Below are 26,804 nucleotides of genomic sequence, written 5' to 3'. Positions count from 1 at the left end.
TGCTATTTTAATATTCCAGGAAATTGAACTTGAATGTGGAACTCAGCTTTGTCTTCTGTTTCCCCCTGATGAAAGTATTGACTTGTATCAGCTCATTCATAAAATGCGTCACAAGAGAAGAATGCATTCTCAGCCTCGATCAAGAGGACGTCCATCCCGTCGAGAACCAGTCCGGGATGTGGGAAGGTTAGAAACGTTCTTTGGACTGATAATAGGCACATGTATCGGGATAACATGATGGAGGAATGTGATTCGTCAAAAGTTTGTCCTGCGGTAAAGAAGAAAGAGAAAATCCTCAAATCAAGCTGCATGGACTAGTTTGTGGCTTCATTGAGGATTTCACATGGTCACCTTGGTCTCAGTCATTTTTTTCAAGAGGAAAATGGGGATCTTTCCTAATGCAGAAAAAATAATTACTAACAAGCGATGACCAGTTTAGACTAGATAGTACTCTGATAATACAGCAAGTAAAACGAGGTAGGCATTTTGTTGCTAAGAACAGGCTAGAAAGGAGGAAGAGGAGGAAGTCTTTATTTGCAAAAATTGTTAATATTTTATAAAGCCTTTTCTTTCAGGTGTGTCTCTGGATAAGCCTTATCACATATGGGACTTTTATAAAGGATCACTAATATTTTTTGAGAAGATGACGCCTCACTTAGAGGATAAAATGTTTTAAGTTATTTCATGTTCAAGAGGAGCATTATTGGGACTGTTTCCAATTTTGTCACCGTGATGTGTTAGCCACATAATCTGTAACATGTGCCCAGTGAATTCACACATCCTGCTGAGCTTCTGAAAACAATAGGTTCTTTCCAAAGGGGATCAAGTGGCCCTGGGAGACCCGGCAACAAACCAAAGAAGGGCTGTTGCTGTGTCTGTTTACAACTTTTCCAGATGCTGGCAGTACCTGTGGACTTAAAGTGTTTTTTAGAGGATCGCCATGGTTATTGATCACTACCTTATGAACTAAACAGCATTTTCCAGAAAAAGGGGGTTTAACTTGTTACAGAATTGGAGAGAAGTCTTTGAAAAGAACTGATTTAAGCCCTTCTACCCAACACCTTCCCCTGTATAGATTTGCATACAGCTAAATCTAAAATATTCTGCTAAAGACTATTGGATGTGTGGTTGATGGGATGAAACCTTTGGTTAAGTTTCCTTTTGCTGGAAACAACCTGTGGTAGGTACAGATAACTCAACATGAGTCCCATTTCTTTGAGCTTAAAAAGGACTTTGTCGAGTAGGTAGGAGGAAACCTGGCAGAGCCCCTTACTTTTGGCCTAAAAGGACTGATCACCAAGATGGCTTTTCAAGTTTAAGCTAAGAGGTTTCCAGTGCAATACAGTAAATACAAGTGAAGTTTTTCCTCAGTTTTGCAATGGACTGCAAACTATACTTAAAACACCACTACACCTTCTCTCAAGCCTGCCAGGGCCTCCATTTATGTATGTGGCTTACAGTCAGTAGTTGGACTACTATATGAACTGTTACTATCATGTTTTATACCGGTCGTAAATGCACTCCCCAAACTACAAGAAAGCGGTATGTTTATTTTATAAACCAGCTTTTAATTTTCTTAGTATTATTTATTGTAGATGTAACTGTTTTCTGTTGGGGTGGGTGGTACTTGGTTTGTTGAATATAACTGCAGTTTCAGTGGTTTGGTTTACAAGTTATTGAGAACATTCAGTATTTAGAGAGATAGCTGAAAAATTATTGATGCTGGGTTATTATATACTATATTTTTGCAACTAATAGTAAAAGGATTATGTTTAATCCCTGAATGTTTTGGAACTTTGGTTTTTATTTTGTTTAGCTCTTATTAAATGCTAAGTAAAGTGTATTTTATGTTGTATTGTTATACTAGCTATCAAGGTTATGAAAGACAATGAAGAGCAGCCCTCAACAAAATTAATAGCACTTTCTAAAGTTCGAGCTAGTTTTATGAACTCTGTTAAAACTTATTACATAACAATTCACGAGAGCCATTTTAAAAGGCATTGTCTCTGGAAAAGTTACCTTAATTACTAATGTTATTAAAGTAATGTTACTAAGATGCTAGTTTTTCAAGTAACTAACATTTTCAAGACTTTCCTGTTACGTAGCTTTATTAAATTTAAAACTTTTGTATAATATGAAAACTAGTTTTGTGTAAAGCAGAGGGATCATTTAAGACTTTTTAACTTTGTTTAGATCGAATCTAAACTTACAGTATCTATATAAATTTCAGACCTAACTATTGCATAATTGCTGTTATGGTTTTCCTTCTGTTGTTACCTGAATGGTGACATTTGGGAAACTTTGACTTGTTAAAGAACTGCTCATATATGTTTAGACTACTAAAATGTGTTTTACAGGTTTGAATTAGATACTTCTTGAGGTTGTCTTACAGTGTGAGATTACAGAGAGATCTACTCCAGCAGTATGTGTAAGGTTTGCCTTTGAGGAATTAAAATTTAAGAACTTTTTTAAGTTGTTCATCAAAACTTAATGGCAATTTCTTTTAGGAGGCCATGGGCTATTCTTTGTACTCATCTCTGTCAAACTCTTGCTTTGCTGTTTGTTTTACCAGCTGTTTTTGGTTTAATTTCTAATGTGTCTAATTTGTGTAGGCGTCGACCAGAAGATTATGATATTCATAACAGCAGAAAGAAACCAAGGATTGACTATCCCCCTGAGTTTCACCAGAGACCAGGTTAATATTTTATAATCCTGAAGATTATTTGACTTAAAATTATTAAAACAACAAAAACTTCCAGTAGGTTTAAAAGTAAAGAACGCTTAGGGCTCGAGAGTACTTTACATTAGGAAATCATTACTAATTCTAATTAGTAGTTCTTCCCTACCATGTTTAGATTGTTCGATCCATTTCGTTGAGTCATAATTACTTGAAATTGCTGTCTTTGCAAAAAATGGAAATTGATCTGTACATGTGTAAGATGTAGGAAAACAATTGTTGTGCTTTCTGTTCCTTATGCTACGTAGTGTTTCCTGTCATGCAGCATTAATTGGAAATCAAAACAGAAATTAGGCCTTTAAAAAAAAATAAAAAACTTGGTGTCATTTTTGGAGAGTGATGGTAAACACTTGGCTTGCTATCCAAGTGTAAAAGTTTTCAGTTAGTGTGTTGTTCATTGGAATTAAAGAAGGGGTATGTTTAAATTGTACAGTCACTGACACACTGTAAAACTCTAGAACTTGGTTCTGGTTAGCACTATAACTCTAGTGGTTTGTAACAAAGTGGTTTTACAGAAGCACTTTCTTCTTTCCCTATGGGAGGCATTTGTGTTCCATTTAGACAAATACTTTCCCTAGTAACAGCCAGTCAGACATTTTTGTATGTTAGTTTGCTGGATTCTTTCTAAAGGAAGGTGTGTGTGAGGGGGTGGAGTACATATTTGCTTTGTTACTTGATTCTTGGAGTATACATATACTCATTTTTGTAGCTTTTCCAAATTTCTGTCCTTTTGAGTCTTCATGGTTTGAAACTTAGCTATAAGGTCTCAAGGTGAAACATTCTTTAAAGAATTCTGCTGCAGTGTTCTCAAGCAAGTTCAGATGTTACACTCAAGTTAGTTCTCTGCCCTTAATGGAGAGGATACATGTGAAAATTTCCGTAGTAGTTGAATGATAACATCCTTTAAAGTATATTCATGGGAAGAGTTGAAACAAGGGTAAGGAAGGTTTAATTTTAATGCCCTAGTAAAAGCATAAAGTTTGATTACTGAAATGCTTGATGTTTGAACAGGGTATTTAAAGGATCCCCGATACCAGGAAGTTGACAGGTAAGCTGGGTTCACTCTTGCTTAGCTTTGAATTACATTCTTGGAACTAGTTTATGAATTACCTGAATTTAGTTTCACAAATCTTATTCCCAACAGACGATTTTCAGGAGTTCGCCGAGATGTGTTTTTAAATGGGGTAAGCATTAAATTTTACATACTTAAAGGTAGGGTCTGAGATTTTGTTTTTTCTTTACCTGATTTTAATATTGTTGACAAATGTCATCTTCTATTTTAGTCCTACAATGATTATGTGAGGGAATTTCATAACATGGGACCACCGCCCCCTTGGCAAGGAATGGTTTGTATTGCTCTATTTTTTACATCTCTGTTTTGTATTACTCTAACTTCATTTTGCAGTGTCTAATATTTTAAACACTTACTCAGAATGTGATACCTGTCCACTAAGAGACTTAAAAATAATTGGATAAAACAAAAGACTATAGTTTATATTGATAAGTGTAAAGCATGCCATGGTAATACTATGAGCTCTTCCCTGGATGTGTAGATTTATTCCCCATCTTTCTCGAACACTTTGACCAAGTTCTATGATAATGTCTGTTTATTTTGTTCATAAGATTTGCTGACCATTTATTATTTGCCAATATCTGACATATTGAATAGTTAGTGCAAGGAAGAATGCTTGTTTTGCATATATGTTGACAAATGAACAGTTATGTTCATATCATAGAGTTTAGCTTTCAGTAAAATGTCAACTTACTATGATTATAAGAAGATAATTTCACTAAAGTAATGTGAAGTTTCTAATTGATTAGAATTAAGTAATTAATGTGATAATTAGAAAATTTAGTTCATTTAAAATAAGACAATTAATATTATAGCTTATTTTGAAAGTCTATTTTGAGATGATAAGACTACCTGGAAATAGGTAAAACTTCCTATTTGAAGTATTGCGTGTCTTGTTTCCTGTTAAATGCTGTTAGGTGACCTCTTACCTTTCTTTGGCTTCATATCAGACATAGTTTTATAATATCTTATGCATAATAAATTAATTTTGAAAATCTTTGAATCTGAAATATTAAGATGACACTAAAATAATCTATTATATGCCCTTTATTAATTTTATATAATGGTCTCTTAAAATTACATTTAATTATTTGTATTTTTGTGGGCATATACATGCCATGCCATACATAGATGTATATGGGTCCTCGGATGGAACTCAGGACATCATGCCTGGCAGCAGGTGTTTTTAGCCTGTTGAACCATCTCACTAGCCTCTATATCCAGAGCCCAGGGTACTGCAATTGTATCCCAGCTGTGTGCACACTTCTTTTATGACCATTTCTGTGGTTTGATGGTAGGCTAGGCTAGTTGCTTAATCTCTTAGCTTTCTTTTCTATAATTTAGGATTAATATAAATTTGCTTTATTATGCCAAACAAGTATAAAGTGCTTAAAAATATGCTTTGGTTTTCAATAAGCACCATGTGTTTTTTATTTGTTAGAATTTAAATAATACAAGTAACAAGGTAGAAATATTAGAACATGTTTTCATATTTTGTTTTTAACAAAAAGGCCATTTTGGGCAGCCTTAATGATTTCAGTTTATATGAATAGTAATGGCGAAACTGGGATTGGTGTGATTTTGGAATAGAAGTTCTAAGAATGGATTTGTTAACAAGGATATTTGGTAGATTTTTATGTAGATCTTTCTTTTTCAGCCTCCTTACCCGGGAATAGAACAACCTCCACACCATCCTTACTACCAGCACCACGCCCCACCTCCTCAAGCCCACCCCCCTTACTCAGGGCACCATCCGGTACCACATGAAGCAAGATACAGAGATAAACGAGTAGTAAGTGCACAAGAAGGCAGCGGTGTGAGGGAACCACTTAGACTTTCTGTAGGCAGTTTACATATGGGAACATACCAGATTTTGATGATGAACCATTTGTATTCTTACAGCAGACCGAGTATTAATCCTCCACTTGTTTTTATTAAAAGTAGCCTATCATGTCCTTATGTATTATATAGATAAACTTGTATTTCAAATTTCTTAAGTTGAACTATAGTGTGTGTGTGTGTTTGTATAAATATATACACATATGTACATATACATATATAATCTATAGGCATTGTAGAAAGGTACAGGATATTTTTATGCTCGGATCTTAGTTAATGGCTATGTAATTCAAAATTGCTATCATAATTTTCTCCAAATCTCTAAATTTTCCAAGTAAGATGGAAAATTTTAAGGTAACTTCTTGTAAATCATGTATTTTTTTAAGATTTATTTATTATTATATGTGAGTACACTGTAGCTGTCTTCAGACACAGCAGAAGAGGGTGTTAGATCTCATTATGGATGGTTGTGAGCCACCATGTGTTTGCTGGGATTTGATCTCAGGACCTTAGGAAGAGCAGTCAGTGCTCTTATCCGCTGAGCCATCTCTCCAACCCCTAATCATGTATTTTTCACCAATTTTAAATTATTTAAAACTAGTCACCAAGCAACTAGCTTCATCTGTCCTTGAGAAGGCTCTAGTAACAATATGGAACCAACACCAATTGTCCATAATAACAACTCCTTTTATGACCTCTTCAGAGTAGAAGGGATGAATGTTTTGTAGTTTATGCACTTTCAAAAATGTAGGGCTGTTTGATTAAGACCAATTTTTTTTTTGCTAAAATATATTTTTTCATGAAATGGTACTTGAATGGCTGATGTGTCCATGCGCATTTAAGTTAGGTAACTTTGGTAGTTTAATGTTAAAGATGAAGAATATACATATTGGTCAGAACAGGGGTTTTATATACTATCTTTGAGAATTTTTGTGGTTTATTTTTTTAACTTAAAAAAGTTCATTAAAATCTTTTTAACATTCTATAAATCAGTTTAACGATTCTGACTAATATTGCTAGAATAGAAACTGACAGAATTTCTGTCACAATTTATGGCTTACATAAGGATTTACATATGGTAAAAACTATATTGGGACATCTTACATAAATTTGTTTATAAATGCATTTATAAAAGAAGACAAAACTTGTAACAATATTTGAAATAGGAAGTCAGTCCAAGAATACTGCAGTGTACTTGCTCTTGCAAACAAGTTCTATTTTATGGGCCTTCATTGGATTAATTAAAACATGCAATCCATGTTTACAATATATTTACATTTTACTAAAAATGAGCAATAGTGAGAAATTGTGTTCCAAATCTTGCTTTTTGTACATTTAAGGTGACTTTTGAAAATACACCACACTCAGAAAAGATGACCTGAAAGGTCGAGCAGGCATCAAGCTTAGGCATGGCCTCTACTTGATCTTATGTCTCCTTTATGCTTGTGCTTTATGCTTTATGTGGGATAGGTTCCCAGACTTTCTGAAATAAAATTTCTTTTATAAAAAGATTTATTTATTATATCTAAGTACACTGTAGCTGTTTTCAGACTCACCAGAAGAGGGCATCAGATCCCATTACAGATGGTTGTGAGCCACCATGTGGTTTGCAGGGATTTGAACTCAGGACCTTTGGAAGAGCAGTCAGTGCTCTTAACCCCTGAGCCATCTCTCTAGCCTTGAAATACAATTTCTTACCACTCACAAGTACATTTTCTTATAGTCCATCAGATTTCTTGAAATTTTTTTATTGAATTCTTAATTTACTATTAATAATTTATAAGAAATTTTTGAGCCTGAAATTTCCTAGTTTCATAGAGTTTGCTGTTTTAGTGTAATCACTAGGATGTAGGTTGTAGGAATGAAGTGAGTGAACAGTTGATGGTTATAACTGAGCTGTTTATTATTTTGTCTTAGTAATAATCGAAAAAAAAAGTTGTAAAATTGAACAGGGAATGACGGGGATAGATGGTACATTCCAGTCAGTCAGTGCTGGTAGTATGTGTCACCATTGAATTCTATGAATTATGGTTACATTTTCTGACATCTTCTTTACCAGACAACTGTAAGGGTTTTTAACTTCAATATAAAGTTTTGCTTTGCTGATACATTTTGTCCTTTTTCCTAGCATGACTATGATATGAGGGTCGATGATTTCCTTCGCCGCACTCAAGCTGTTGTCAGTGGTCGGAGAAGTAGACCCCGAGAAAGAGATCGGGAGCGTGAGCGAGACCGCCCTAGAGACAACAGAAGAGAGAGAGAGCGAGACAGGGGCCGTGATCGAGAGAGAGAGAGAGAAAGAATATGTGATCGGGACAGAGACCGAGGGGAGAGAGGTCGCTATCGAAGATAATGTGTTTTTAGAAGCACTGACTGAAGATAAACAAATATTGTATTTTTTTTGTGTGTGTTTACAAGTAGTAAATTTATTTTCAGCTGTCTACTTAAAGCTCATTGTGTAGAAGGATTTATTATCACTTTTGTTCCAAGCATGCAGTAGAATAAGAACTGGAAAACTCAGATCCGCCAAAAAATGCACAGTTGACAGTTGAGTTGACACTTTTATTGGGGCAGAATGGAACAGTCCAAGAATGTAGATATTGATTCATTCTCCATAAATGTTCTTTTTACAGTGTATTCATCCTAGAGTTATTTTGTTTGTTTGTTTTCCTTCTTTTGGACCTTGGTCAATAACTGCCATAGTATTTTGCTTTGTGTTTCTATAGGTAGCTGCACACGGTTCAGAAAAATAATGCTGCTATTGAGTATGCAAATATAGAAGTATGATGGTTTGACTACGTGGCAGTGTTGTAGCAGCCTCTGGTTTTTCCTTTTTCCTTTTTTTTAAACCTATAAAGTCACTTTTTTTTAAGTCTTCAATGATGAGAGCAATATTAAGAAGACATTGCTATCTAATTTTTAATCTTTTTAAAATAAAAGTTCCTATGTTCAGTAGCATGGTTGATGCTATTGTTTAGCCTTCCTTCTAAACTGTACATTGGCTTGGAATGTTCACAGTTGTTGCGTGTGTGGCAGCAGAAGATAACCCCACATTCTACATTGCTACTGTTTTGTATGAAATAAATTGGTAAAGATTGACACTAACTTGCTGTATTTTCTTGTCTGATTACATAAGCATGACAATACATTCTCCCATATATAAAATCCTATGGAGTGGCATTATGTTGATAATTTAGTTTGTATTTATATTTCTGATCTTTTGGATCCATATTTTAGGTCTTTTGGTTGAATTTTTTTAATTCATTTTTTTCTTAGACTTTAGTTTTTTCATATTTCTGTCAATCCTTTGTAACAATTCTCTAACCACACCAGAAAAAGTTGATTAAAGTGGATTTCTTTTTTCCTTTTTGCATTTTAATTTCTTGATTTGAACCTGAAGTTCTATCTGTATGGAATCGACTGTCTAAACTTTGGGACTGCAAATTTTGGCAGTTTTCTTTTGTGACAGTGTTGAACTTACAGTTAGAAAGTCAATATATGGGTTTGTGTTTTAAGTAAGGCTGCAGAGAACACAGAAGCTTCAGTATTAGAAAGTATAACTTTGGCATATCTTTCTATATAGGTAAATTCTGTTTACCGATATCAGCATTAAAGCCTGTGTAGCCATTAAATGGAGGAGCTATAGGCCTGAAAGAGTATTTAACTTAAGAATATAACTAGTTGGTGATATTAGGTTTTGTCATTCATTTCCTATTAGTAATTTTACACATTTATGAGATAAATTCTGTTCATATTGCCTCTCCTCCCGCCACATCCACCTGCCCATTTTCTTCACAAGTCTCAGCCTCACTTTCACACCTCTCTGTTTTTGTTTAGTGACTCCACTTAGCTATTTTATTCCATCAGGCAGTTGCACATTGTAGTAATGTCTACTCTTTCCAAGTCCTTAACCACCAAATACTTTGATTAGAAGCAGTCATCAGAAATGTTTTTTTTTTTTTTTAATCAATAGTTATACAACTAGTAGGCAACATTAAAGTTGTTTTTCTGATGGTAAAATGAGGTTGAAAATCACATTGAACACACTGCATTGTGCACTTTTGTGTTGCTGTATACCAACTGACTATGTCTTCATATAATTCTGATCTCTGATTAGACTTGGATAATAGGTTCAGAGGATAAATTTGCCTAGTTTATATTACCATTAGAAGTTATTGCTAGTGAGAAAGTAGAATTTAAGAATACCTCTCAAGTGATAAGCAGATATTCATACTGATTGTTTTAAGCATTAACTGTTTTATACAGGCTTCATTTGTCATGGCCTTCCTTAAATGTCCATCTATTGATATGCTTTATATTTTGTGTGTTAGCTTCTCCTGGTGGTTAACATTTCTAATCCCAACACAAAGTAGTCCTGAGGCAAAGGATTGTCAGCAGTTCAAAAGTAGCCGGGGCAGAAAAGTGTTGAGTAGTCTAAAAGTTTATTTTTGAGACACGGTCTGACTAGGTAGCTCGGGCTGCCTTGAAACTCACATCTAGACCAGGCTGGTTATAACATCTAATATCCACCTGGCTTTTCAAAAGTTTTTGTATTAAAGATAGATAGATGCCTGTTTGCTGTAAAAGCTTTTTCAGTGGGCAGTTTTGTTTACATTTAAAAGTAATTATTACCTCTAATTGCTATCTTTTGGAAAAACATTGTGCATTTAAAAGCAGTCTTTTGCTCAAGCATACAGAATATTACTGCTGTGCATTGTATTTGTCAAGCTTGGTTCTTTGATCTAACTTAAAATGTGAAGCCATTAACATTCTCATTTCAGTCTTGAAGGTCAGTTTTGACTAGATTGTGTGGTATTTGTCTTTTTCTTGCTATAGTCAAACTAGAGGCTTCAGTTAGTGTTTTAGCTCTGAACAGGCTTTTTAATGAGTGGTTCAGGAATGCGAGCTGAGTTTAGTCAATTACATTCTTGCTTGGGATGGAAATAATTATATAGTGGTTCAAAATTAAGAGGTTTCTGTGACATTGTGTTAAATTCTATATTTCATGACTGTGGAAGTCATTGTTTTCGGTAACCCGTGCAAGAATGTAAGGACTTTTAACATTTAAAAAATTTATTGTTTCAGTGACAAGTAGTCATGCAAACTTCCTTTGTAGGGTTTCTTTTTTTTTTTTTTTTTTTTTTTTTGCATAGGATAGTGGTTTTAGAAGAGCTTCCACCAACTTACAGTTGTAACAGTAAATTGATTCACTTCTTGTAATAGCGCCTCCTTTTCCCAATGTGTTTCCTTTGATTAAATCATCTCACTCTTCCTGAACCAATATCAATAAGGAATAAATATCCCACTGTGACTCTGAACTGACTAGTACTGATCGCATTCTCTCAGGGACTCTGTCAGTGTTTTCTCTGCTAGAGCTTGTTTGTATGGCCTGTAAGCAAATGAGATGCTGAGGAAATCAGAATTGTTGGGAATGCTTTTCTTATTGTGAGGATAGAGTAGTAGAAGACACACTTTGTCCTTGGCAATATAATACATGAATGTAAAGACTTAAGAAATTGGTCTAAAGATAATTCCAAAAGAGAAGAAGCTAGTAAGTAGTTCACTGCAAAGTGGACCACAATGGATTGAGGAACTTTTTTAAATCCGTGAGTAGAAAGCACCCCCCCCCCCCGCCCCCCCAGAAGCGGTAAAATGTAGGAAGAGGTCATTTAAGTAGATTAAATGTAGAGCAGTATTGACAAGCATCTGGATAGTGCAGTGCCTTTCTGTGAATCATGGATACTACTGGCAATGAATTAGCTCATCTGGCCCACAAATGTTAACTTAGGCAGTAGTCCCAAGCACCATTAGGGTCACAAACCAAAAATCTGGCAGAGGAAGAAAGACAACTTTAATGTCATACTTAATGTTCACATTCTTTTTGCTTTTTAAGACAGGGTTTCTCTATGTGGACCTGTTTGTCTTGAAACTAGCTCTGGAGCCCAAGCAGGCTCTGAACCCAAGATCTCCCTGCTTCTGCCTGCTGAGTGCTGGACTGAAGGTGTGCTTCACCACTGACTGGCTCACAGGTGTTTGTTTTGGTTTTTAAATTGTCAGTTTTATTGATGGATGTCATTAGGAATCAACAATTTCTCTTCTCTCTCTCTCTCTCTCTCTCTCTCTCTCTCTCTCTCAGAGTGTGTGTGTGTGTGTGTGTGTGTGAGATAGGATGCAGGGTATAATGTAGATAAAGGGTAGATAATTGTGTGACCACAATGTACACACATTAAGATAATTTCAGCCTTATTATTTGTCTTAACATTACAAAGCAACAGCTGCACATATAGTCTGTTATTGCCTAAAACACTATTACAAAGTGAAAACAATCTCCCCACTTTTATTAAGAGTAAATAAAATATTACATAAGTCTAGGCAAGTGCCTGGAAGAAATAATTGAATTAGGGAGAAAACAGACTCCTGCAGGTTGTCCTCTGTTATCCATATGAGGACTGAAGCACATTTTATACAGTCAAAAAAAAAAAATCACTGAATTAGCTACCATTTACAGATACAAGCACTTTTACTATAAGCTTATTTGTGTGTGTGTGTGTGTGTGTGTGTGTGTGTGTGTGTGTGTGTACTGGTGCAATGTGGGCATATAAATGATGGAATACTAATCAGGAAGGTTAGAAACATCAGCATGTTGTTACCACTTCTACCTTGGAGCTCCAGTTGAAAGAACACTAGCCCACTGAGAAGTTGAAAAGGTAAAATACAATATATCAATGAGTTTCCATGAACTAGACTTAGAAGTTGGCAGAGTACTGCCAGTTTGTTTTTTAAACAGACCCAAAGGCATGAGTCCACCATGATGGGTATAGGCATGGTGGTGAGCTGCAGGAAGCCGAGAGAGCACATCTTCCACTGCAGGCAGGAAGCAGAGCGAACCTGCAGTAGGGAGAGGCTATAAGCTTTCAGAACCTGGCAAATGATAGAATCCAACAAGATTACACCACCTTCCAAAACACCAACTCAACCTATGAAGGCACTTTTATCTTTTTAAACCTCCACAGGGAGATGCATAAATATAAAAGAATTTGCCTAAAGAGGCTTTAGCTTTTATGTGGAGGCATCATTCTAGGAAAATGAAAGCATGGCCAGATGCTCGAGAGGATTGGTGGGGAAAGAGTGAGACTTCAGATGCTGTAACCTAAGAGCTGCTGACGGATGACTTGCAAGAGTATTGGTGAAAGTATGTTCTGTCAAAGCCCAGGGAGCTAGTGAGTTCTTGAAACCTAACTCAGCAGGTGGAGGCAAAGCTAGGAAGACCAGCCTTGGCTACATAGCGTCTGCCAGGCCAGTTTCAACTACATGCAACTTTGTCAGATGAATTATAGTCACACAATGAAGAAATGGTCTACCTTTATAGATAACACTTAATGTCTTTATATAAAATACTTCTCCCTGCTTCCACTGGCTAATATATTAGATATACTTTGGATTTTTTGTATCTTGATTGTCTTTGTAATGGATTCATCATTTCTAAATTCGAATGACTGATTCTTGAGCAACTAAAGATTTTACTTAGAGTTTTGAATGCTAACGTGGATAGTCTTTTGTGTGTGTGTGTGTGTGTATTTATTATATTTTAACCAAAGTTAGGCTTTGCAAGAGAGGGAGAGATCTGGAAATGATATAGTATGGTCATTTTACACTTTGATAGGATTGTATGCTAAATAGTCACATAATTTATTTTCGGTTGCAGAAGTCCATGAACCTTGCTTGTTTACTAGTTAGTCATATTAGTCCTTAAAATTTTTAGCATTCTGAGAGGAGAATAATGCTATTTAGTTTTTTCAATTAATTTTCATTTCTTTTATAAATTTGAGTAGTTTTCCATAAATTTGTTTTAATTTTTAAAGAACTTTTAAATTTTATGTATATGAATAATTTGCTTGGTATGTATGCTACATCCATGCTGGGGATGGTGGAGGCCAGAAGAGGACGTCATATACTCTGGATCCAGAGTTATGGATAGTCGTGAATCACCATGTGGGTGCTGGTGAAAAATAAACCCACGTCCTCTGTAAAAGCGTCAAGTGCTCTGAACTGCTGGCCTATCTCTTTAGTCCCTTAAAATTATTAGTCTTATTCATTTTTCTGATAATTTCCTATCCTATTTGATCATATAATATAATGTAATATAATATAAATATGTCAATTACACATAAATATTACTTACTGGATTGTGATATGTGTGCCAGTGTTTTCTATTCTGTGTATATTGTCTCTTTGTTTGTGAGGTAAAGTCTTACTAGATGGCCTTGGCTGGTCTGGAACTTTCTGTGTAGACCATGCTAGCCTTGGACTTCTGCCTCCGCCTCTGCCTTTCCAGTGCTGGGGTTAAAGACGTGTACCAACCATACCCAGTTTACCTCATCTTTTTTTTTTTCTTACATATGTGTAAAAGTTTACATTTTGGTGCAGCTAAATGTAAACTATAATTTTGGTTTTGTGATATTTTCATCTCAAGATTCTAAAAAGTGTTAATGTAAAGGTATAGCTCTCTCTGATGAGCTGAGATCTGATGCCCTCTTCTGGGGTGTCTGAAGACAACCACAATGTACTTACATAAAAATAATTCTTGGGGCCAGAGCGAGCAGGGTCAGAGAGAGCAGAAAAAGTGTCTGAAGACAGCTACAATGTACTTACATATAATAAATCCATAATTTTCCACATATCCTAAAGATAGGATAAATATCACTCAAGAACCAGAAGAGGAGAAAAGCTGCCATTAGATTGTCTTGTAAGAAAATGCAGGGATTTTTTTTTTTGGATTTGGTGTTTGACCTTGTGAGGATATGGGACAGTGTTCTCGTTGAATAAGTTAATTCCTTTAGGATCATTTGTTATTGAACAGTTAAGTGAGTGGTTAGTTTTTGAGATTTATTTTTATGTATGAGTGTACATATATATGCAAGTGTGTATTCATGCTTGCACGTGTATATACATCTGAACCCTGTGCATATAGTGTTCTCAGAGGCCAGAAGAGGGTGCCAAATCCCTAGGAATTGAAGCAACAGATAATCATGTGCCTGACATAACCTTGACTTGAAAGAGTAGCCTATATATTTGACAAATACAACATTCTTTTATAAATGATAGTCTTGGGCTGGTGAGATGGCTCAGCGGTTAGGAACACTGACTGCTCTTCTGAAGGTCCTGAGTTCAAATCCCAGCAACCACATGGTGGCTCACAACCATCCGTAATGAGATCTGATGCCCTCTTCTGGGGTGTCTGAAGACAACCACAATGTACTTACATAAAAATAATTCTTGGGGCCAGAGCGAGCAGGGTCAGAGAGAGCAGAAAAAGTGTCTGAAGACAGCTACAATGTACTTACATATAATAAATCCATAATTTTCCACATATCCTAAAGATAGGATAAATATCACTCAAGAACCAGAAGAGGAGAAAAGCTGCCATTAGATTGTCTTGTAAGAAAATGCAGGGATTTTTTTTTTTGGATTTGGTTTTTTTCAAGACAGGGTTTCTCTGTATAGCCCTGGCTGTCCTGGAACTCACTCTGTAGACCAGGCTGGCCTCGAACAGAAATCCGCCTGCCTCTGCCTCCCAGAGTGCTGGGATTACAGGTGTGTGCCACCACCGCCTGGCTAGGGGATATTTTACCATGATACCTCAACAATTGCTGTCTAAAGACCTGACCAAGTACACAACCAATAGGATGCTAATATAATGGAAGGGAGGAACCTCATGGGGTCCATTGATAAAGAATTGCAAGTAAAAAATGTTGAGAGAGGAAAAAGTTCTGTCTGGTGATGCCCTCTCAGTTGGTTATCCAGTGGCCTGAAATATACATACAAGTAGTGCTAAACAGACTGAGCAGAGTCTACGTATAGGTTTGAGTGGCCATATCAAAAGAGACCATGAGTTTTAGTGGCAATGGGGTGGGGTGGGGCATAAATGGGGAGGGTTGGAGGAAGAAATGGAAGGGGGGGATGCTGTCATATTTTAATTTAAAAGCAATCACCCAGTCTCCTAATTTTGTCTGAAAACTACACTACAGCATATACACAGACTGAAATGGATTTCAAATAATTTTCTTCATATGAGATACCCCAATGTTGAGTCTTATCACCTAGATCACTGAGGAAGGCAGTGATAGGCTAAGGAGGTGGCAGAGATCAGGGCTAAAGCTGCTTTATTTTTTGGCAAGTTTGTCTTTAACTCTTTGCTATTTTGTGGCCAAAAGCTGCTTATTTTGGCAATTTGACTCCTGTTGATAGCAGCAGAGAATTAAGAAAAGTCTTATCTGGCTCAAGGGGCCCTTGTTGGCTGGGCCAGAGGCTTAGAATTTGTTAACTCTTTGTGAGTCAGAGAAGAAAAGGAAGGGAGAAGTGAAACACACACAGAGACACACGTTGGCTAGGCCTAACCAGCTGTCTCATTTCCACAAGTGTTCACACTTACATACATACGCACATCTCTACATGTATGTGTGTACATGCATATAGACAGGCACATATACATTTGGAGGGTGAGGCAGAGCCCCAAATGTCACACTTCATTTCTTTGTCCTTATACCTTCTTAGATAAAAGTTCTTTATAAAATTACCTTATAGATAAAATGTTACACAAAAGTTCCAGAAGGCTGTTGGTTGTAAATTCAAAGCAATGTGTGATTCTGTAAGTTCATTCAAAGCTTATTTATTGTTCAAAGCAACAGTTTCCCATGGCCTTATCATAGTGCATACCTAGCTTCGTCCTTGGACCTAACCTAGAAAGAATATTTTTACTCGATCACAAGTTTGTCTCAAGCCTATTTCTCTCCTTAGTGTAATTTTATGAAAGCTCATTGTATTCCTTACTAGGCAGCCTTTACTTATTATTCTATGAGGAGGAGTCACATGCTATTCTTGCTTCTAACTATTGCACCTTTCTGGCAAAAAAAAAAAAAAAAAAAAAAAAAAAAAAAAAAAAAAAAAAAAAATCCCCTGTAAACTTTCTTCTTAAAACTATTAGAATCAACCTAGGAATGCTATAAAGTTCATAGTTTATCTAAACAGCATTAACTTATGAAATTTTATTTTCCTGTTGATTTGTAGGAAATTTTTCCCAATAGGGCAGGCTTATACCCAGGAATCATTAGGCTGTGTAATAGTGGTGGGAAAAGCATATCAGCGACAAGAAGCAATGGGACTGTGCCTCTGCAGAGTGCACCCATTGCAGTCATGCAAAACAGTGGGCCATCTCCAGGAAACTCACTTGCAATAGCCTTTCCTACATGGCTTCTGTCACTTACCCAACTTGCTCCTACTCTGTGTGCTATGGATTGCAGGCTTGGGAAGCATGGACTACTGGTTTGATAGGTAAGTAGAGAATGCTTTCATATTCCTTTAAAGTAGGATTAACAAAATGAATATATCTTGCATTTGGTCTAGAGTCATTAGGTATACTGATGACTGTTAGGCCAAATGAATTGTTATCCTGGTGACACCTGAGTTCTTTTAAAGCAGGCATTTATTGTTAGCTCCGTTAGTGGCTTTGTGAAGATAAAGGAATGCGCTGCGTGTGTGTGTGTGTGTGTGTGTGTGTGTGTGTGTGTGTGTGTTTAATCCATCTTCCATGTTTTAACCTTGAAGAAAATAACATCAATATTGGTCTCTAGTGGTTTGAACAATAATGACCCCTATATGCTCATATATTTGACTGCTTAGTCACCAGGGTGTGGTGGTATTTGAAAGGAGTAGAAGGCTTAGGGGAAGGGCACTTGTTGCTTTGAATCGCAGAAAAATGCGACGATCTCTGTGAGTTCAAGACCAGTCTAGGAAACTCTTCAAAATTTATTATTCCTTCAGCATTATTAGCTTTATTCACATGCTATATTTTAGGTGTCCACATTTATTTATGGTTTGTGACTAAAATTTGATAGGTAATCTATGTCTCTGTACCTTATTAGCTTCTTCCCATCCCTGGTAACTGATTTAGGTTTTTTCTTTTTTTTTGTAAAAAAAGTCACTATGTGTCCCCAGATTGCCTAAAAATTCAATATGGAAGAACTCGATGCATTGTGTCTATACCCTATGGCTGTATATTCACAGTTAAGAATGGTGCTACCAAAGAAAAAGATTTCTGAACAGTGAAGCAGTCAGGAAGCACAGCATGCTGAGAATATTGAGTCCAAGTGTCATGCCCCCAACTTAGGGCATACACTATCAGAGAAACTGCATTGCCTTTTATCCCCAAAGTGTAGACATTACAGTGTATCACTCTTACTGTAGTCTTTGGTTGGCATGGTACAATGCTTGCCAGAGTTCAAGGGAAGGTAACATAACCTGATAGGAGGATTGTTAAATATTTGATCTCACATCTCAATATTCCTACAGGTAGAAGATTTTGAAGTAAAGCTTCTGAGGGTACTAATCCATTACAAGATTCATTAGCTGTTGCATTAAAAATACAGTAAAGCATGAAAATTTGTGAGAATTCAGATGTGATTCTATTGAAATGAATAATACATTGTATACATTTTATTTATTTATTTATTTATTTATTTATTTATTTATTTATTTATTTATTTAGGTTTTTCGAGACAGGGTTTCTCTGTGCAGCCCTTGCTGTGCTGGAACTCACGCTGCGATTAAAGGCGTGTGCCACCACTGCCCAGCTAATTATATTAAATACGGAATAAATGTCCTAAAGCAGGCTCAGGATGAATATATCAGATTCCTGGTACATACAAGTATTGCAAACGGGACTACAATTGATAATCTGATACAAAGTCTTTGAGTTTGCCATTAGGTGGTGGGGTCAGCTCTCCCATGCTCAAGCCCTCCATGCTGGCTCACCTGCTGTCCCTTCCACCAATGCCAGCTCTACTGTACTGCCTAGACAAAGGGCAGGGCCAGCTCTCCCAACTGGCACAGGCAATGAGGGGTGAGAAAGGCATTAATATCCCACACCTGCATCACCTCACAGGAGAGGACTGGCAGTGCCAGCTCTCCTGCCCTCTCATCCTCAGGGCTGACATATCTGTGTCCCTGCCAACACAAGTCCAGACCACATGAGTCATCTGTGACTCATCAGCTCTGCTGTGCTGTCCAGGTGAGGTGCAGGGCCCGTTCTGAGTGCTGCAACTGATGAGGGGCAGGGATAACTCTTCCAAGCTCATGACTCTGTGGCAGACTTCCCGACTGTCATAGGTGGCTAGTGGAATGGAGAAGGGGTGGCATCATCATCTCTGCATTTATGCCACCCTACCGCAGACTAGTGATGGGGTCAGCTCTCACACACACACTGTCAGGGCTTGCTCTCCCAACATGCCAGCCACCACATGTGCTACCTGGGCTGCTAGTCCAAGTGTTCATCCAAGCTCGTCCTCATCCAAGTGCTGCTGCTAGTGGGAAATGGGCCAGCTCCCTAGAGCTCCATATCCAGGGAGTAGTGGGGTCATTTTTGCACAACACCTGGGCATCCATGTAGTCCCCATTGGCTGTCGCATCTAGGTACATCCCCATATTCTCTAGTGGTAATATGAACCACAGACATTGACACCAACCTGTCACTGCCTAGCTAAGGACTCAGCGGAAACTCCAGCTGAGACCTCATCATGACCCCCAGATGGTGGGGCTGTCCACTCTCAACAGGCTATTCCTCTCTATCCTTGTGTCTCCAATTCCATCTCTCTTCATAGTGCTAAAGCTGTTCTGCTTTTCTTTCTATTGCATCTGACCACCACATACTGGCACATTGTGTTGGTTTCCAATGCAGTTGGCCACAGGGCTGGCAGGCCCTGGGGTGGGTAGCACCCTCCATCTATGCTATGTGGCATACTAGCAATCGGGTCTTTGGTCCACCTGTGCTATGTGCTGGAGGGCAGGTCTGTGTGTGGACCGGCTGTCTACAGGTCTTTGTCTTCCTTTCCCCATGCTGTGTGTCTGGATTTGACTTAATTTGATTCAGTTTGATTTTTATGAGTCCTAGGCATAAGACAGCTTTGTCCACTAAGTTGGGTATCTTGTTAGGATGAACAAAGGGCTGCTCCTGAATGATGTAAGAACACCACCACCAAGGAGCTGTCTCTTTGCCCATTGCCAGGGGAGTTATGAAGGATATTTTGAAAGGTGTTCCTTCTTTGATTTCTTCTTCTATTTCTCTTTATTTTGAATATAGAACGCTCCTGAGTTTTATGAGTTAATTTTGTATCCTGCTATTTTGCTGAAAACATTTATCAGCTGTAGAATTTTCTAGGAGGAGATTTTTAGGAACTTTCATGTATAACATTGTATCATCAACAAATAAAGAGAACTTAATCACTTCTTTAAAACTTGTATCCCCTTTATCTAGCTTAGATCTAGAGAGAGGGCATCATTGTCTTATTCCTTATTTCAGTAGACATGCCTTGAATGTGCCCCCATTCGTGTTGATGGGTGTGGTCTTGCTGAAAAGTCCCTTTGTTATGTTATGGGTGTTTCTTATATTTCTAGTCTCCATAATTTTTTTAAAGATTAATTATTTTTTATTTATATGAGTACACAGTAGCTTCTGTCTTCAGACACACCAGAAGAGGGCATCAGATCCCATTGCAGATGGTTGTGAGCCAACATGTGGCTTCTGGAAATTGAACTTCTTTAGAAGAACAGTCAGTGCTCTTAATTGCTGAGGCATCTCTCCGGCCCTCCATAATTCTCATCATGAAGGAAAGCTGGCCTTTTCTGTCATCTAATGAGTAGATCATGTGCTTTTGGCTTTCAGTCTCTTTATTTAGTGGAATACATCTATTGATTTCCATATACTGAAATTTCATGAATCTTTTGGATGTCACCTACTTGAGCATATTGGATGATTCTGCTGATGTGTTCTTGGAATCTATTTGCTAGTTTTAAAGAAATTTTGCATCTATGTTCATAAGGGAAATTGTGTAGATCTCTCTTAGTTGGGTCATCTCATTTGATACTAAGGGATACTAAAATAAGTCTTGCAGTGCTCTATCGGTTTCTATTTTGTGTAGTAATTTGAGGAGTATTGGCATTAACTCTTCTTTGAAGGGCTGGTAGAATTCTGAGCTGAATCCACATGACTCTGGGCTTTTAGGTTGGAGGACTTTTAATTACTATATCTCATTGGGGCTTCTGGGTCTGTGTAAATTCATCAAATTTTGGTATGCTGTATATTTCAAGAAATTTCTCTCCTTTAGGGTTGTTCTTTTTTCTCCATATTGTTGAACCTGGAACTTTCATTTTACAAAACTTAATTTTTTTTTTTTTATTTTGCACAGGACTTGCAAATAAATTCCTCAGTGTTGTGGCTTGTCATTCTTTTTGTTCTTTTAATGCTGTTATTTGGTGCAGAGATGTTTTTATTTTCATGAGGTCTGACTTACAAAGTTGCCACTGTTGTTTTGAAGTCATACAGAAAAAATGATTTTTAAAATCCAGTGCCCTAACATATTTTCATTTGTTGACCAGCATTTCATATCACCTTTATCCCTTCACACCATTTCATACCACCTTTACCTCTTACTCCAATTTGAATGTACGTGGTAGGAGGTAGAAAGTCCTTGATTTTTTTATGTCAGATGTTTCTCAGCAGCACCTGGTAAAAATCATGGATACTTTTCCTAGGTTGCTTTTTGATGTTTGTCAAAATCAACTTGCTTTGCCCATCTGGCCGCATTCTGCCAGCACTATCCCAACACCAGGCCCAGGCTTGTCCTGCACATCCTGTGTACTAGACTAGTCTGCTGAATCCTGACTTTTTTCTGCTTGTGTTATAGCCAACATTTAGAGCTAGCCTGGGTCACATATCCTTTAGTCTGATCCTGCCTGGCAAGTATATCTGACTCCTCAAGATGAAGATCTGTCTTTGTTCAAACAAATCTATACTTGCTCAGTCTCTTGAGCCTTCCTTGCGCTGTTCCTAAATTCTAGGCCTATCCTTTAGGGCCAATCCTGTCTATTTGTCCAGTTTTATCACTTTCCTGGTTCCTAGTTAGCCTGAATCATACTCAACCTCCATGCTGAGCCTGGAATGCACATTTATATGCTAGGTCAGTTTGATTGCTTTCTAAAGATTTATTTATTATTGTATGTAAGCACACTGTAGCCGTCTTCAGACACTCCAAAAGAGGGTGTCAGGTCTCATTACGGATGGTTGTGAGCCACCATGTGGTTGCTGGGATTTGAATTCAGGACATTTGGAAGAGCAGTCAGTACTCTTGACTGTTGAGCCATCTCTCCAGCCAGGCTAGGTCAGTTTGTAAGCCCCTGGAATCTCACTTGTGCAAATCATCTTCAGCTGTCACGCCTAGGCTCAGTCACGCAGTCTTTGTGTCTTCTCATCTGGGAAATGAGTGCCAACATCCTGGATCAACTGCATCATCCTCACAGTCCTAGGCAATCCTTGAGCAGCACAGTTTCCATACCAGTCCAAGTAGATACAGGGATTTGTTCCAATTACATGCATTCTTGATTAATAGTCATCCACCTCTCATTTTTACAATCTTCTGCTTCTTCTTACATGAGCTTTGAGGGATTCAAGAAAGACATTCTATTTAGGTCTAAGTGCTCTGATCTCTCTCACTCTCTGCACTTTGTCCAGGTGTTGGGCTTTATGCTAATTATCATCTTCTGAAAGATGAAACTCCGGTAATAAATATTGTTTCTTCAGCTTCTATTTTGTGGAATAGTTTAGGACATAACAGTATTTGTTTTCCATTGAAAATCAGGTAGAGCCAGGCGTGGTGGCGCATGCTTATAATCCCAGCACTTGGGAGGCAGAGGCAGGTGGATTTCTGAGTTTGAGGCCAGTTTGGTCTACAGAGTGAGTTCCAGGACAGCCAGGACTATACAGAGAAACCCTGTCTTGAAAAAAAAACAAAACAAAAACAGAAAACAAAAACAAACAAAAAAAAGGAAACCAGGTAGAATTGAACTCTTAATCTACTGACCTTGGATCTCTCTGTTTGGAAGACGTTTCTTTACTGCTCCTATTTTAGTGCATGTACTAGGTCTATTTAAATTGTTTATTTTCTCTTGATTGAACTTTCATAGGTCATATATATTATGACATTCATCCATGTCTTTTAAGACTTTCAGTTTATTAAAATATATTTTTTAAGTACGTCCTTCAAATTTTTAGAATTCTCTTGGTGACTGTTGTTTCTAATTCCAGAGCTAAAATTTATAAATTTGGATCCTTTTTCTTTTGATTAATATGGCAGAGTGTTTGTTTGAGGGGAAGAAAACTTAACAGAATGAGTGAGAGTTAGGATATGTCCAGTTCTTACAAGAACATCACAGGAAGGAAAAGCTATTTAGGACAGCAGCACAGGAAGAGGGAGTCAGTTGAGTTCAGTCAGTTTGGTGTAGTTCAGTCAACTGGGAGTCAGTGCTATTCAGTTGAGTTGAGTTGAGTTGAGAATCAGTGCAGTGAGTGCCTAGCACTGGAACTAAATGCTGGTCAGCAGAGGCAATTGAAGTCAGAGAAAAAGAAGAAGCCAGAAGAATAGAAATAATTGTCGGTTAGTTGGATGCTAAGCAGACAAATTCAGTGAGAAGCTGAGAAAAGCCAGATTGAATCAGTTAGTTGGAGAGGAGTTTGGGGCAGAACAGCTGAGTTGAACCACCCAGCCAGAGTTCAGAAAGAGCTGGAAAGGGTGAGCTATATATAGCTATATATAGCAGTAAGATTGAGATGACAAATACATCAGGTGATTTAAAGTTACTTTTATACATTGCTTTTATTTTGTTACTGTGTTGCTTTTTTCAGTTCCTTTTTTGATGAACTATTATGGGTTTACTTGTGCCTGTGTCTGCTTGGCTGTAGTTAAATATTTATTCTTGCTAAAGTTGTTTCCTACTGTTTTCTGTAGACTTGGATTTATGGACAGAAGTTTTTTACTTTTTTTAACCTTTAATGTTTTTCTTTTCCCATTGATTGTGGTTGGCATTTTTGCTAGGTATAGTAGTTTAAACAGAAAGAAGTGGTTTTTTAGACTTTATAGAACATTCTTTCAGGCCTTTCTGAATTTCAGAGTCTGTATTAAAAATGCCAGCCTTTCATGTATTGCTTTGTCCTTTTCACTTGTAACTTTTCATATTCTTTCCTTGACTTCTCTCATGTTATATGTATTATTTGTCATATGAAGTTTATTTTCTGATTCAGTTTATTAGGTGTTTTGTATGTGTCTTGAGCCATGGTACTCATCTCTTTCTTTGTAGTAGGGAACATTTGTCCTGTTCAGAATATTTTTGGGCCTTTGACCTGAGTTTGCTCTATTAGATTTATTCATAGGATTGGTCTTTTCGTAGATTACAGATTTCCTGAAAATTGGGCATGATTTTTTTTTTATTTTAGATTTTTCTTGACTGAGAAATCCATTTCTTCTACCTTACATTAACTGTTGTTTATGCTTATATATTCCTACTTGAAGTCCTAAGCTTTTGTCATTTACACTTTTATATTAGTTAGACTTTTATTTAGTGATTCTATTCCTTTGAGAAATTCTACTTTAATATCTTGAATTTTTTATTTCATTCAACTGTTTGTGTTTTCAGTTTTTCATTGAGGCATTTATTCATATCACTATTAAGATCCTTAAACATTCATAATCGCTATTTGGAAACCACATCTTCACTTAACTGTTTCCTCATGGCATGTTATAATAGGTGTGCTATGTTTTGAAGAAGTTGCCTTGGTTGTTAGTGCTTGTAATTTTTGTCCTGTGCTCTAAACATCGGTGTTTGTGTAGTTTCTTGTTATAGATATTTAATCATATTTTTGATGAGTCGGAACTTGGGTGTTGACTTTCTGGTATCCCAATATGACTAGTTGTAGTCCACATGAACCATGTTTGATCTCCATCTTGGAGTTACTCTGTGTTTTAGGGTTCATAGTCTGAACTGTGAATTGTATCCCAAGTTCTGGTGGAATCTCTGCTTAAGACCAACCAGTTCCACTGTATGCAGTAGGTGGGGTACATTGTAAGCACCGGCTCTTACTTACCAGGCCATGGTTACCTGATATGTCTGATGAAACACAAATTTTTTTTTGGTTTTTCGAGACAGGGGTTCTCTGTATAGTCCTGACTGTCCTGGAACTCACTCTGACCAGGCTGGCCTCGAACTCAGAAATCTGCCTGCCTCTGCCTTCCAGAGTGCTGGGATTACAGGTGTGCGCCACTACCACCCGGCTGAAACATAAATCTTAACCACATCTGAGTGGGGTCTCAGGAAGACTTTGGCTACAACAGATTTATTTCAGCAATCACACATTTACCAGAAATAGTATATAATGTTGACTACTAAGTTCACTACAATGTAGTTGTCAGGACACAATGACATTTGCAGGCTATACAGGATACATAAGATTAATGTCTAGGGCATGTCCAGTTTATATGTTTCCCTGACTTGTAAGAAATACAGGGAAATACAAGGAGGCCTGGATTCTACACAGCCTGAGCGAGTGCCTCAGCTTCTCAGGAACTGGATGGCACAGTAACCCAGGGGCTCTGGACTCTGACATGTAAACCTATGAAGCATGCCTCTCAAGACAGCTAGACCAGGCCAACTCCATGATGTGTGTGATAGGCTATCAGGATGGGAACAGAACTGATGATTAATTTCTTGAATCATGATTGGGAGCCTGGTTCTATAACGGGCAACAGAGGAAGAAATAGTGGTTATCCTGGTTTTGGCTAAAGATGGCAGTGAGTTTGTACAGGGTAGAAGTGATATAGGAAGAGTTGCTAGGAAGTAGGCAGATCAGGTCTGAGAATACTCTGAAGAGTCCTTAATGGATCAGGGTTGGGCTTGTTAGTTTACCTGAATCCAGGTTGGACACGTGTAGTCCTAGGTAAAGAGTGTTTCTGCAGGAATATGGGAGTTCATAGAAGAATGTATGGGCTAGGAGAAATGGCTGAAAGAGGCCATAAGGATAACTAGTGGGAAGTGGGTCTCTTTAAAAGCTTTAAAACTGATGTGTGTGGACCCACCCCATGGCGGCTGGGACCTTGTACACATACCATGAAAACTGAAGGGCCTTCGAGGCCCTCATTGCTGCTCATCACAGTGCGGTTCAGGTATGCGTGCTCTCCACACCACCCACTTCCATGTTGGCCAAACCAACCGCACCTCTGAATTTCTCTGAAAATTTCCTGCCTGTACCTTTCCAGCCTTTGAGGGTGATGATGGGATTCTGTGTGCCATCGCCTATTATGTAAGCAATGAGGAGCCACAGGGAAGTACAACTCAGGTGGTGCAGTGGGTGAGCTTTGTTGACCGTGACATCGTTCCTCCACCTAGCACCCAGGTGTTCCCCACCTTGGGCATGATGCACCACAACAAACAGGCCACTGAAAATGCAGAAGAGGAGGTGAAGCGAATCCTGGGGCTGTGGGGGCACTTGAAGACACAGACTTTTCTGGTGAGTGAGTGACACTGGCTGATATCACAGTTGTCTGCATCCTGTTATGGCTCTATAAACAGGTCTTAGAGCCTTCTTTTCACCAGGCCTTCCCCAGTACCAATGGATGTTTCCTATCAGCATTAACCAGCCCCAGTTCAGAGCCATCTTGGGGGGAGGTGTAGCTGTGTGAGAAGATGGTGCTCATCTGCTCAAGAGTACCTTTGTGTTGGATGAGTTTAAGCCTAAGTACTCCAATGAGGACACCCTCTCTGTGGCACTGCCATATTTTAGGGAGTACTTTGATAAGGATGGCTGGTCTCTGTGGTAAGCTGAGTACCGCTTCCCTGAAGAGCTCACTCAGACGTTCATGAGCTGCAAGCTCATCACTGGAATGTTCCAGCAATTGGCCAAACTGAGGAAGAATGCCTTTGCTAGTGTTATCCTCTTTGGAATCCACAAAAGCAGCTCCATTTTTGGCGTTTTTGGCCTTCTGAGGCCAAGAAAGAGCCTTTGAGTCCAGTTTGGCAGGTGGACTATGAGTCGTATACATGGAGGAAACTGGATCCTAGTAACGAGGAGACCCAGACCCTGGTTCGAGAGTATTTTTCCTGGGAGGTGGCCTTCCAGCACATGGGCAAAGCCATCAATCAAGGCAAGATCTTCAGAACATGTCTTGCCAGTTGCCTAGCTCCTTGCACACCTACCTTTTAAGGGAGATGGGAATCATCAACGAAAACAGAACACTGGAAAAGAAGTGTGTGTGTGTGGACTTACTACAGTGTTCTTCA

General features: G+C 37.9%; 1 protein-coding gene and 2 pseudogenes across 4 annotated transcripts in view; 2 read left to right on the top strand and 1 right to left on the bottom strand.

Annotated features, from left to right (window-relative positions):
- Window positions 1-8,753, top strand: part of Ythdc1 (YTH N6-methyladenosine RNA binding protein C1) — a 33,443-nt gene extending 24,690 nt beyond the window's left edge. For 2 of the 4 annotated variants that reach the window (XM_052198271.1, XM_052198269.1), the window contains 7 exons: window positions 20-186; window positions 2,613-2,695; window positions 3,749-3,785; window positions 3,858-3,921; window positions 4,021-4,083; window positions 5,467-5,601; window positions 7,777-8,753. In XM_052198271.1, coding sequence (XP_052054231.1) covers window positions 20-186; window positions 2,613-2,695; window positions 3,749-3,785; window positions 3,858-3,921; window positions 4,021-4,083; window positions 5,467-5,601; window positions 7,777-8,001 — 774 coding nt within the window. In that variant the 3' untranslated portion in view covers window positions 8,002-8,753. The remainder of the gene's footprint in view (window positions 1-19; window positions 187-2,612; window positions 2,696-3,748; window positions 3,786-3,857; window positions 3,922-4,020; window positions 4,084-5,466; window positions 5,602-7,776) is intronic. The other 2 variants (XM_052198270.1, XM_052198268.1) reach the window with 1 other exon arrangement.
- Window positions 8,754-19,580: 10,827 nt separating this feature from the next.
- Window positions 19,581-19,707, bottom strand: LOC127696895 (uncharacterized; annotated as a pseudogene).
- Window positions 19,708-25,606: 5,899 nt separating this feature from the next.
- Window positions 25,607-26,727, top strand: LOC127696726 (elongation factor 1-gamma-like; annotated as a pseudogene).
- The last annotated feature ends 77 nt before the right edge of the window (window positions 26,728-26,804 follow it).

This window comes from Apodemus sylvaticus, chromosome 11, assembly GCF_947179515.1.
Source record: "Apodemus sylvaticus chromosome 11, mApoSyl1.1, whole genome shotgun sequence".
NCBI lineage: Eukaryota > Metazoa > Chordata > Mammalia > Rodentia > Muridae > Apodemus > Apodemus sylvaticus.
This window is presented reverse-complemented; position numbering and strand designations above follow the sequence as displayed.